The 12884-nt window shown below is 41.5% G+C and overlaps 2 protein-coding genes across 2 annotated transcripts in view; both read left to right on the plus strand.

The window, feature by feature from the left end:
* abcc2 (ATP binding cassette subfamily C member 2) overlaps positions 1 to 156 on the plus strand; it is a 57014-nt gene extending 56858 nt beyond the window's left edge. Inside the window, exon 33 of the mRNA XM_083774675.1 lies at positions 122 to 156. The gene's annotated coding sequence lies outside the window, so the exon portion shown is untranslated. The remainder of the gene's footprint in view (positions 1 to 121) is intronic.
* Positions 133 to 11845, plus strand: LOC310865277 (pyrokinin-1 receptor-like; the record flags this gene model as incomplete). The annotated part of the gene is made up of 6 exons (XM_083774302.1): positions 133 to 285; positions 637 to 733; positions 2539 to 2744; positions 6087 to 6308; positions 9272 to 9449; positions 11400 to 11845. The coding sequence occupies 6 exons, from the start codon at positions 133 to 135 to the stop codon at positions 11843 to 11845; spliced, it is 1302 nt and encodes a 433-aa protein (XP_083630428.1).
* Positions 11846 to 12884: the final 1039 nt, after the last annotated feature.

Genomic DNA, 12884 nt, shown 5'->3' on the forward strand with positions numbered 1-12884 from the left:
GGCTATACAATCCTAATGTGCTATAGTGTCTACTGTCTATGCCAATGTCCTACACATTTTAACGATAAGTATTTAGGAATTTGCACCACTCAGTTCGCACGGGTGTGATTTTTTTCTTCAGGCTGACAAGGCATGAACGGGACAGAGAAACCCCCCTTCTCTTGTGATGTCATCTACCCATGTGTCAACCCGGTGCCCGAGCTCAACATCAGCATCGCCCAGAGAGAACCGCTGACTGTGGCCATCCCCATGACCGTCTTCTACAGTGTCATCTTCTTGCTTGGGGTATGATTGATTGTGCAATGACTTCATCCGGGGAAATATTGCAAAAGATTCAACATCTAATGTTAGTTTTGGACACTTCACCTTCACTTCACCCATTTTCAACGTATCTTCATATAATTGGTCCTCACTAATGCTCATTGTAATATGGTACAAATGTATAAGGTTGACAATGGTTGCGCAAGCATTGCTTGCAAGCATTGCTTTTATTGTATTTTTGTTAATGCCTGAAAACTTACCATGCAAACTGCTATAGGCTAGCTACTTAGCCGGCTCTTCTGAGGCGCCCCAATTTGAGAAACGCTGCCCTAGGCCCTAGCTTAGCACGTTCGGTTCTGTCGTTGTCTCCTACAGATTTTGTTCAACGGTGTGAGCTTGGTGACGCTCATCATGGATGCTCGTATGAGAGTCAGTGTTATCCGCCTCTACCTCCTCAGCCTGGTGGCATCAGGTACACTACTCCACTACCTCCTCAGCCTGGTGGCATCAAATAATAATAATAATAGCTTATTTCATGAACCCAAGGACGCTTTACAAAATGTACCAACAACAATCAACAACTATATATGCCATAAGCCTGAGAGAATAAGTGTCTTTTCAAGGCAGCCTTAAAAGAGTCCAGTGTTGAGCATGCAGGCGAATCTCTATTGGGAGAGAGTTCCACAGGGTGGGGGGCTGCCACAGGCTCGGCTCCAGGATGAAATGACTGAGGGGGCATTTGAAAATGGCGAGGGTGCACATCAAATTTTTATATAGTAAAACTATGCTGTATGTACATAAAAGTGAGGGTGCAGAATTTGGAACGGAGGGTGCTGGGCACCCTCTGGCACCCCTGTGGCGCCGGGCCTGGGCTGCCACACTGAACGCTCTGTCCAGAGCGTACCCTGAGAGGTACTGTGGAGTCAGGGCGTTTTGACATTTGTAGGCGTCAAGTCAAACTCTGTTTCCACTCCAAAGGACATTAAGGAAACAACTCCAAGATTTCCAACTCATTCAACTTTTATTTTCCAACTTTTTCATGCTGTGCACAGTTGGCTTCATTTGTTGATTTGGTTGGTTTCTTATCGGTTAGGTTGAAAACCTTTGAAAACAGAGAGACAAAGATTAACAACAACGCCAAACGACAAATGATAATTCTTTTTAAACACTTTTCCAATCAATAAGTTATTTTTAACCAGTCTTGTTTTTAAGCAATATAGTATCTTAAACAATTAAATGTACTTTAAGCAGCAGAGAAGTGGTCCTTCTCCAATCCAAACTGTAGCAGTTACTAAATACATTAGCCCATTAAAGCCAGATTCTAAACACATTAAGCAGCATTTACAAATATCACTGATTAAGACAAAATATTATCACCAACCATTGGCGTCTTTGGACTTGGAACATGACGAGTAGATCTTGTTTCTGGTGTATAGTTTGTTTGAATGCTCCCTCCAGCCTTTTCAGGTGTTCCAGCTCAGCCAAACGAGCAGCCATCTTGCTGGTGCACCCTGGGAGATGTAGTTACCAGTGTGATGTTGGAAGATGCCTAGCAAACTCTCCACTTCTGAGTTTGACAAAACACCTCCCACTTGAGCTCCTGGTTTTCCAAAGCAGCGAGGTCACACAAGTCCTTCCCTCCTGGTTGCTCTTCAAATTCTTTAATGATTAATGATTGATGCCAATTAGGCCAATTCGGGGTTTTGACAGCACAGTAGGTGAGTTTGTAATTACAGAATTAATTATTTATAATGCAGAACTTGACAGGAAGCCAGTGCAGTTCAGTGCATCATCAGGTACACTAGTCCACTAGTCCAGTACCTCCTCAGCCTGGTGGCATCAGGTACACTACTCCACTAGTTCTCTCTACCTCCTCAGCCTGTACTACTCTAAATACATTGTTTTTGTCAGTGTGCGGGACTCCCTGTTCCCTATAGTTATCCATTATCCACAATTCACAGAAACTGGCACACATTATCTCCGGACTCAAGCTATTTGTTAACCCATTCTGAACGGGCACCCATTTTGGTGTCGGCATCATGTTATGCTTTAGCTATTGAAAAATAGCAGATCTACAAGCTCATATCGCGCCACCGAGTGGCGCGATACGAGCTTGTAGGTCTGCTATTTTTGAAAAATCGAAGACACTTTTAGAATCTGATCTCAGGTCAGAATGGGTTAATAATGAAACTGTCAGGATGTAATAGACATTTTTTTAATCTGATCTCAGGTCAGAATGGCCCGGGTTAATAATGCTGTGATTCTCTGGCTTTATAGACCTTCTGCAGCTGTTGACTATACCGGTGACTTTGTACCGGTACTACTGGGAGAGCTACCCGTGGCGCCTGGGCCAGACGTTCTGCAAGGCCTACTTCATGGTACGGCAGATCTACTGTGCCACCACCAGCTGGGTGATCATGGCCTTCACCAGTGAACGTTACGCGGCCATCTGCCACACCCTGTGGCCTCTCTGCACTCTGAAGGTACACAACGTGCTTCTACGTTCTAACCCATTCTGACCTGAGATCAGATTCATACGAGGTTTCCGCCGGACACACGCTGGTCTGACGAACCCATTCTGATCTGAGATCAGATTCTAAAAATGTCACTCGTTCTTCGATTTTTTTCCAAAAATAGCAGACCTACAAGCTCGTATCGCGCCACTCGGTGGCGCGATATGAGCTTGTAGATCTGCTATTTTTCAATAGCTAAAGCATGACATGATGCCGACACCAAAATGGGTGCCCGGTCAGAATGGGCTAACTGGGAAGGAGATATTCATTCACTGTCGTCGTCGCTGTCCGGCAAAAAAAACACCTAAACACCCTTTACGTCTATGTGTTGGTTATAAAGATTTGGAACCAATGAAAAGTTATTAAAAAGTGCTTCAGACAACATCACCTAACTCCATTGGACCCTCAAACTAGAGCTAAAGCAGCTGACTCCACAACCTCTCCCCCTCTCATGCAAGAAATTGACAATATGATGGAGAGCTGGTAACCAAATGGGCCCTTTTAACTCTTGAGAGTGTAAAATGAACCAAATGGACCCGTGAGTTTAATCTGCATTACCTAATTTACAAGAAGTCTGGTCCGTGGCTCAAATACCCAATAAACAATGAGCCTTGATGTTAAAAGGGTTGAAAACCACTGATCGAGTGTCACACAAAAGCATCAAAATGAGCAAATATAAAAACTCGACCCATGGCACCTTCATGCCATGGGTCGAGTTTTTATATTTGCTTTTTATATTTGGACGCGGTTCGAGCTTGTAGATCTGCTTTTTTTTGCTGTTTTGGACATATGAGGTTTCCGCCCGACAGAGACGACATATAATTCCTCCTCCTGTTCTTAGTGGTGTTGGTAGTGTGTGAGCAGTGCTTGTGTGGTAATACAAATAGCGGTAGCAAACAGAAAAAAGTATAAGCATGCAACAGCACTGGCGTGAATAATTTACAGGAGGAGAGTAAGTACTGGTAATTACATTTTATTTATGGAGCACATTTCACAGACATCAGTCACAAAGTCAATAGTAACAATAGAATAAGAATAATGAAAATAAAGCAAAGAAAGAGAAAACGGAACAAACGGCAATGGTAAAAAGCAATCAAGAAATCAATACAGCTCTATGTTACAAAGGCCTGTCTAAAAAAGTGGGTCTTTAAATGTTTTTTTTTAAAAGGTCCACTGTGGCCACAGATTTCAGGAGTCACAATACAAACCGTTTGAGGCCGCGGCGAGACAAGATATATATATATATATTCTCCAACATCAACAATATATTTCAACCTACAACAGATCCTTCTTCTGGAGTCTCAATCATCATCATCATCATCATCATCACCATCACTATAATCATCATCATCATCATCATCACTATAATCATCATCACTATAATCATCATCATCATCATCACTATAATCATCATCATCACTATAATCATCATCATCATCATCATCATCACTATAATCATCATCATCATACTATAATCATCATCATCATACTATAATTCTGACAATGTCTGTCTGAATGTCTGTCACTGTGACTGCCGTAGCTCCTCACTGCCTGCACCAATCACTCCAACGTTTCACACAGGCATTGACCATAATTATATGGAGGTCTTAACGAAGCCCTTAATTCTCTTAAAGGCAATGGCATGTGTCACGGTAATTGGTTTCATTATTGTAACACCCAAACCACACCTATGCATAATGTAACAGATAGTATGATTATAAGTGTAGCGAAGCTTGAAGACCAGGCCCATTGCAAGTTGCTGTACTCTGTCATCAACCCTAAGCCATTCCAACCCCTACCAAAATGAGCGGGGGTTCTGGGAGTTAGGGCAAGTAGTAGCCTGACCAGTTTGTTCTAGGATGTCTGGAGCCTTGTTTTAAAGGCCGTTGAGGTGCTGTGGTACCATGAGCTGCATGCATTGTCGAAGGAACCAGCTTGTATGAGGGCTCCTGTTAGGGTCTTCAAAGTATTTTTGCTGACCAGTGAGGAGATCCTGTACTTTGTACCTTTTTGATTACATTCGTAGCTATTTTATCACAGGAAAGATTTGCCTCCAAGATGGAACCTAGGTAGGTAATTTCATCCTTTCTTGTGATAATATTGTCACCACTTTAACTGAGAATCAAACTATTTGATCAGAAGAGAATGACCCCACCGACCCCACTCAGCCGCTGTTGAAGTGCCTCTCTGATATCAAATCTTGGATGAATACAAACTTTCTCACTCTGAACGAAAGCAAGACCGAAGTCATCATTTTCAACCATTCATCCATCACCCCACTCGGTCCCCTCAGTGATAACATCCATTCTTCAGTTAAGAGCCTTGATAATAACTTTGATAATAACCTCAAATTCGACAAGCACATTAGTTCTGTGGTCAAGGCTAGCTTCTTTCAACTTAGGCTTCTAGCTAGGGCAAAGGCCTATCTGCCCCACACTGACCTCGAGAGAGTCATCCACGCTTTTATTTCAACTAGACTAGTAACTGTAACGCTCTCCATGCAGGCATCGATCAGTCAGCTATTAGGCGTCTTCAGCTTGTTCAGAATGCCGCCGCTCGCCTCCTCACCAACACAAATAGGCGGGACCATATCACCCCAGTCCTCGCCTCCCTCCACTGGCTCCGCTTCAGAATTGATTAGAACTTTTTAAGATTTTAGTGTTTGTTTTTAAAGCCCAAAATGACCTGTCCCCTCCATATTTAGCTGAATTGATCACTCCATATGTCCCAACAAGAGCCCTGAGATCGGCCAATCAGTCTCTCCTGATTGTGCCTGACACACATTTCAGGACCAGAGGAGATTGCGCGTTCGCCGTGGCCGGTCCCAACCTCTGGAACGCCCTGCCGCTCCATGTTCGCTCTGCTCGGTCGTTGACGGTTTTAAAATCCCTATTAAAGACTAATTTTTACTCTATCACTTTTAATTCAATTTAATTTAAGTCTACCCATGTACGATGTTCCCATGTACTGCCTATTGTATTTTACATTTTGCTCTTTTACACATTGAAATAATGCTATATTCTATCCCCTTCTTTCTGTTTGTTATTATGCTTATTATTGTGCTTATGCTTATTATTGTTATTATGCTTTGTAATGTGAAGCACTTTGGTTCGACCTTGGTCGATGTAAATGTACTATATAAATAAAGTTTGATTTGATTTGATTTGATCAAGTAAGGGAGTTAATTTGCGAAAAAAAACAAAATGTCAAAATGTGGAGATGAGCTGTTTCTGCCCGACAGCAACAATATACTTAATGTAAATTCTTCTTCTTCTTCTTCTTCTTCTTCTTCTTCTTCTCCTCCTTCAACAGAAGTGTCGTCGGCTATGCCTCCTGTGTGTGTGGGTGATTTCCGTGGCCTCAGCAGTGCCCTTTGCCCTGGTGTACGGGCAGGCTCGTGCGTGTATATGGGACTACTCTGCCACCCGGCCAGAGGACGCCTTCCTGGTTTCCACCATGTGTGAGATGACGGAGCCTGACCCCGCTCCTGTCTACAAAGGAGCCTTACTGCTGAGGGCAAGCTTCTTCTTTATGGTAAGAGCTGAAGATGCCAGTACCATGTGTGTTGTTGACATCACGCCACGGTGGTCACCACTCACACAAGACATCACGCCACGGTGGTCACCACTCACACAAGACATCACGCCACGGTGGTCACCACTCACACAAGACATCACGCCACGGTGGTCACCACTCACACAAGACATCACGCCACGGTGGTCACCACTCACACAAGACATCACGCCACGGTGGTCACCACTCACACAAGACATCACGCCACGGTGGTCACCACTCACACAAGACATCACGCCACGGTGGTCACCACTCACACAATACATCACGCCACGGTGGTCACCACTTACACAAGCACATCTCTTGGTTTTTACTATTAAATCAGTACCATTACCTTATCATTATCAGCTAAAACTGGAGTATGAATAGGCCTTTAAAGTAAAGCAAGAAGAACACAATGCATCAAATGCATAGAAATAGTCATCTAGCAAACCAAGGAGCTATCATCCTTCTAACAGTAGAATAGCTGTACATTGAAGCTATAAACACTGCATGCCATGAGCGTCTGTCTACGTACAGTAACATGCTATCTAAATGACATATGTGACTGGGTACAATGCTTTGTGCCGCAAGGAGGTATTGTAAAAGTTTTTTTACAGATAATTAAAGTAGCCTATACAGAATGTAGGCTTTCATATATCATTCATTGAAATTGGCAAATATTTGAAGGAAATATGACCATTTGAAACTTGTTTGCCCTGTGAATATATTCACAGGGCATTTTCTCAGCTTTGGGTATTATGGTCAAACCCGTTGCAGGGCCTTCCGGTCAGATACTGTGCAGCTGTTATACCACACTGAGATGCAGTTGGTTAACATTATATATTGGTTAACATTATATATTATTTTCAGACTTTGCATATGGCTGCAGGGTCGTCGAGGCTAGTGCAAATGCTACGACTAGTGCTACGGGTTAAGGTTAAGGTCTGGACTCTGAAGAGGTATCAATACCATACTGTAGAAAATATGAGTAAAAGTCCTCAATTCACAATTTTATATATAGTAAAAATACTATAAAATTTTTGGCATCAGAATAATTATACTTAAAGGTATATTCAGTGATTTCACTCAAAAAACCTTTTAGGTTTCGTTTTTGGCTGTGGGACCCAGCCTTTCGTCCAATCAGGATAGAGAGTCAAAAACGAAACCTAAGGTTTTTTGACCCCCAGGGGTTAACTGGGGACAGGGAGGAACTCCTTATATGGCCAGCACACTCTATAGTAGGGAGGATTATCACAACAAAACAAAAAAATAAGTGATATTTGAATTAAGTGAAATCACTGAATATACCTTTAAAGCAGCACTGTAACTTTGTTTAAATTAATACAATTACACTTTGTCTAATCTGTATGGTAGAGATTTAGAATGTTATGCAATATAACGTATACAATCGGGGTGCTTGTACTGTTTTGTCTCCCTGATCTTCTATTGAGACATTTAGATCGTGTCAAAGTTCAAGTCTCACCTAGACACTAAGTAAGTACATTTTATTTTCTAGAGCACATTTTGCAGACATCATAGTCACAAAGTGCTTCACAACAATAAAAGCAAAACATGTCAATAGGAACAATAGTAATATTATTAATAAGAATAATTATAGTAAGAATAAAGCAAAGAAAAAGTAAACAGAGAAAACGGCACTGGTAAAAATCAAGAAATCAATAAAGCACTATGTTGCAAATGCCTGTCTAAAAATGTGGGTCTTTAAATGTTTTTTAAAAAGGTCCACAGAGGCGAAACTAGCAAAGGCTAGAGATCATCATCATAGTTTTTAGTTTTGTTGGTGGAACGACAAGCAGGGCGTGGGATGAGGATCTCGGGGACCTTCTAGGAACATATGGGTGAGAAAGTCACAAATATATGGGGATGCCTGGCCATGGAGGGTTCTGTGTGTGATGGCAAGAATTTTAAAATGAATTCTATCATTTACTGGAAGCCAGTGCAAGTAAAACAAGATGGGGGTGATGTAGCAGGATCTCCTGGACCTGGTCAGCAATCTGGCAGCAGTGTTCTGAACCAGTTGCAGGCAGTCTAATGAGGATTTGGAGAGACAAGTGAAAAGGGAATTACAGTAATCCAGACATGATGATATAAATGCATGGATGATCATTTCTAACTCTGGGTGTGAAACAACTGATCTGAGTTTGGCAATATTGCAAAGGAGGTAAAAAACAGGCACTGGAAACAGACTTAACATGCTTATACATTAGGATTTGACACGCTTATTGACCAAGATTGGTCAAGATTCAATTTATCTCCTGAGCATGTAAGCAGGCTCTATTGGCTCAATGGTAATAAATAAATAAAAAAACTAATCTGCACTTGCGAAGGTTCAAATCCAAAAACTTTTTTATTCTAGTGTCAATTTATTCTAGTGTCTTATTTAACTATAACTATGGGTCATATCTGCCGATACCGATTCTGACGGATTCCGATATTAGCTATACGGATTATGCTGCCTTCAAACATTAGAAATACACAAAACAAAAGCGACAGAGTCACTGACGGTCACATTATTATTGTGTCATCAATATCTGTGAAAATAATCTGTACTATATTTTGAGACCGATCTGATACCGATATGGCATTTTTATAGCCGAATTTCGATATGAATTATCCCATTCTGACCGGGCACCCATTTTGGTGTTGGCATCATGTTATGCTTTAGCTATTTAAAAATAGCAGACCTACAAGCTCATAGCGCGCCACCGAGTGGCGCGCTACGAGCTTGTAGGTCTGCTATTTTTGAAAAATCGAAGAACAACTGACATTTTTGGTCAGAATGGGTCAATCAAACCAATGTGTGTCCAGTGGAAACCTCGTATGAATCTGATCTCAGGTCAGAATGGGTCATACGATCATATCGTGCACCACTAATAATAACCCTGGTACACTGGTCAACAAGCACTCTCCAATAATTCCAGATTCCACTGGTTGCCATCTTCACCCTGTACCTGCTCATCCTGATCCACCTGAGAAGACACGGGCGTAAGAGAAGACGTGGACTCGTGACGGAGTCGGGCGGCAGCAGTACCAGAGTTGTGAAGCACCGTCAGTACAGGACACTGGTTTTAAACGAGAAGAGAGCCCTGAGGCTTATTGGTAACTAAGACAGACACCTGCACATATAGCTAGGGCTCTTTTGTCGACATTTAAAGGTTTTATGACATTCATTTTCATTTCTTTTTCTTTTTTCTTTTAGGTTTTATGACCTCAATTACACCCAAAAAACCTGAACTTTGAACATTCAGTGGACTTTCTGTGGTCTGAAGTTTTCTTTGGGGTTTTTTGGGCCTTTTGAGCTACAATGAAAACAGGCAACACAGTGAAACAGTGACATCTGCTGGCAAATCCCATTGACATATATGGGATTTGCAGTAAGTGATGTCACTTACTGCCGGCAAATCAGAGCACCTGTTTGAGCCAGAAAACCCCAGATCACAGAAAATCTACTGAATGTTAAAAGTTCATGTTTTTTGGGTGCAATTGAGATTAGAAAACCTAAAAAAAACAAGAACAATTCCAAAACCTTTTTTTTAATGTCACAATCCCTTTAAAAGAAGAAACACCGATGCTGATCTTTAGATTGGTCAATTGTCAAATTGACCATACGCAGTGATTTCTGCTTCTGAAATGTCACAGGGTTCAGATTTGTGAAGTACAAACCCCATTTTGGCCTCTACATGACAGAAGCTCTTGCCATCCATTTACTAGCAGACACTAAAAAGGATGTGGGCACCATGCAGGGGCCAGTTGCTCAGGGCTGTATTTTGCGTGTCTTAAGTACCAGGTCTTATTCCCTAACTTGACTAAACTAAAGACCTGGAGGCCATTTGGTTATTCTGAGTGGCCAAAGAGCATTGATCACTCCTCCAGGTCTTCAGTTTAATCAAGTTAGGGAATAAGACATGGTACTTAAGACACGCAAAATACAGCCCTCAGTGTCATGTTTAGTTTGATTTGATTTGATTTGAATTAGCACAGTATAAAAGAATCACACCCGTGTGAAGTGAGGGGCACTAATATATTAAAGTCTAACTCATGATTAGGTGATGTAATGGTGATGTAAAACAAACTGTGCCATGACACAAACATTAAATGCCATAATAAAGAGACAATATGACGTACATTTTCCTTTCATTGTCAATGGCGTTTACAAAACAAACATTGAACTAAAGACAAACATTAAACCTGTATATAGGAGATAAAAAAGGAAAGTGCTAGGAGGAGGCAAGAAGCCCAAAGGGCATACATGAGGCCTCAACCTGTACAATAACCAAACATTAATACATGATTTGAATGCAACATACATGACAGATAACATGATTGCATAGTATACAGAAGAAGTCTAGAACAAAACACGAGACTTCGTGTTATTATTATTATGTAATAATAATAACAAATACAAACGGGTAAAAGATAATAATTAGAGTACGAATAATTTAAGTGATCTGATTGATCAGAACATGCTTCAATTTGTTCTTAAATAAATTGAGTGAAGACAGTTGCTGACCCGCAAAGTATTTGTCGTATAGTGTAGTACAGTGGTCCTCAACAGGCGGACCGCGGTCCACGACCGGACAGCGGCACACCTCTCTGCGGACCCTGGAGAAATGATAGAATAAAGAGAAAAGGCCTGGGCCGTGGCTCAGTGGTCCAGGCACCTTGGCTGGTAATCCAGCCTGGCAGTGTGCCGCAGGTTCGACTCCCGATACCTACTGTCTACTGTCTGTCCCTCCATAAAAAATATAAATGCAATTATGTGTGTATTATGGGCCGCCATGTTATGATGACAATGTTGCGCTGACTGGCTCACTAGCAGTGACACATTCACACATTCAGTTGAAATAACAAAATTGGATTTTTGGAGGTTTAAATTGGATGCCATATCGGTTGTACGGGTCACTGTGTGCATTGTTGTCTTGTATTGCGTATACTGTCTTGTATTGTATTGTAATGTATCTGTATGCTGCAGGAAGGGTCCTTGGGGTCCATGACAAATTTCTCTCTTTCACATATATTTTCTTCCTAACATCTGTACAATCCTTCTAGGTGCAGTAGTGGTGGCTTTCGTCGTGTGTAACTTTCCGGACATCGCCTCATCCCTGATGCAAGTGTACGTGGCGGTGTGGACTGACACTGCCCTCTTCGTCTACACCGTCCTGAAGGCCTACCTCTCGCTGCCACTGTGGTACATCAACAGCACCCTGGACCCCCTCCTCTTCTGCCTCTCCTCACACACCTTCCGCAGGGCCTGCAAGAGGACTCTCGGCAGGCTCCGGCATCACTGCTGCTACCGCAAGTACCACTGCACAGCGATGGCCCCGCCCCCTAACAGATGCTCAAGTGGAGGAGTGAGCACAAGGAAGAAGAGGACAGACTTTGCATGTGCTGTTGAAAGGTTAGGGATGGATGCGGCTTCCAGCAGAGCTGCAGAGTGGAAGGTCAGTAGTAATGAAAGACGCTTTCAACAGGAGGTCGAACTCCAGGTGCTTTGAAGTGCTTTTGATGGATCCCTGCAACCAACCAACCACCCTCCTCCTCAAGTCGTCATCCTACTCCTCCCCGCCTCTCTTTCTCTGAAATGCCACGATTAAAAGCCATGCATGCACAAAAAGAGTATTAAATACATTCCTTTTTGTGAATTCATCATCTTCTTTGTTTCTTTTTTTCTTTTTTACTGTCACACTGAAAAGTATGTGTATTTCTGTTCGCGGGGTGAAACTATGGAATGACCTGCCTGATATTATTAAAGGTATATTCAGTGATTTCACTCAAAAAACCTTAGGTTTCGTTTTTGGCTGTGGGACCCAGCCTTTCGTCCAATCAGGATAGAGAGTCAAAAACGAAACCTAAGGTTTTTTGACCCCCAGGGGTTAACTGGGGACAGGGAGGAACTCCTTATATGGCCAGCACACTCTATAGTAGGGAGGATTATCACAACAAAACAAAAAAAATTGTGATATTTGAATTAAGTGAAATCACTGAATATACCTTTAAACAAAGTAAAAATGTAATACAATTCAAAAAAGGCTCAAACATGCTATATTGGATAAATACAAAAGCGAATGACTGAATCATTGACTGATTTGTGTACCGTGCCTGTAATGTGTTCATTGGTTACATATCTGTCCTGGCCACGCTACACATTGATTGATCATTGATTGGTAATTTGTTAATAGGATCAAATGCTGGATTTATACTAGGGATTTTATTATATTCAATACTTTGTTTTATTGTGTTTGTTATTGTTTAGTCTTGTTTGTTTTTCATTTGAATGTTTGTCTTTTAGTTTTTCAAATTTCTCCTCCTTAATAATTAACTATGTAATAAGGATATAGGCATTAATAAGCTACTAGCTTCCGCCTATACCTTTTCGATCATGTTAAAAGAGATTAATATATGACTTTTGTAATGTTCCAATGGAATAAGATCTAAATAAACCATTCATTCATTCATCAGAAGCAGTTTATATAAAATCATAGGTGAAGGAACACATTTCGCTATACCTTAATACATTTTCATATACAGTGACAG

Source organism: Protomyctophum parallelum, assembly GCF_964188405.1.
Source record: "Protomyctophum parallelum genome assembly, chromosome: 10".
Taxonomy (NCBI): Eukaryota; Metazoa; Chordata; class Actinopteri; order Myctophiformes; family Myctophidae; genus Protomyctophum; species Protomyctophum parallelum.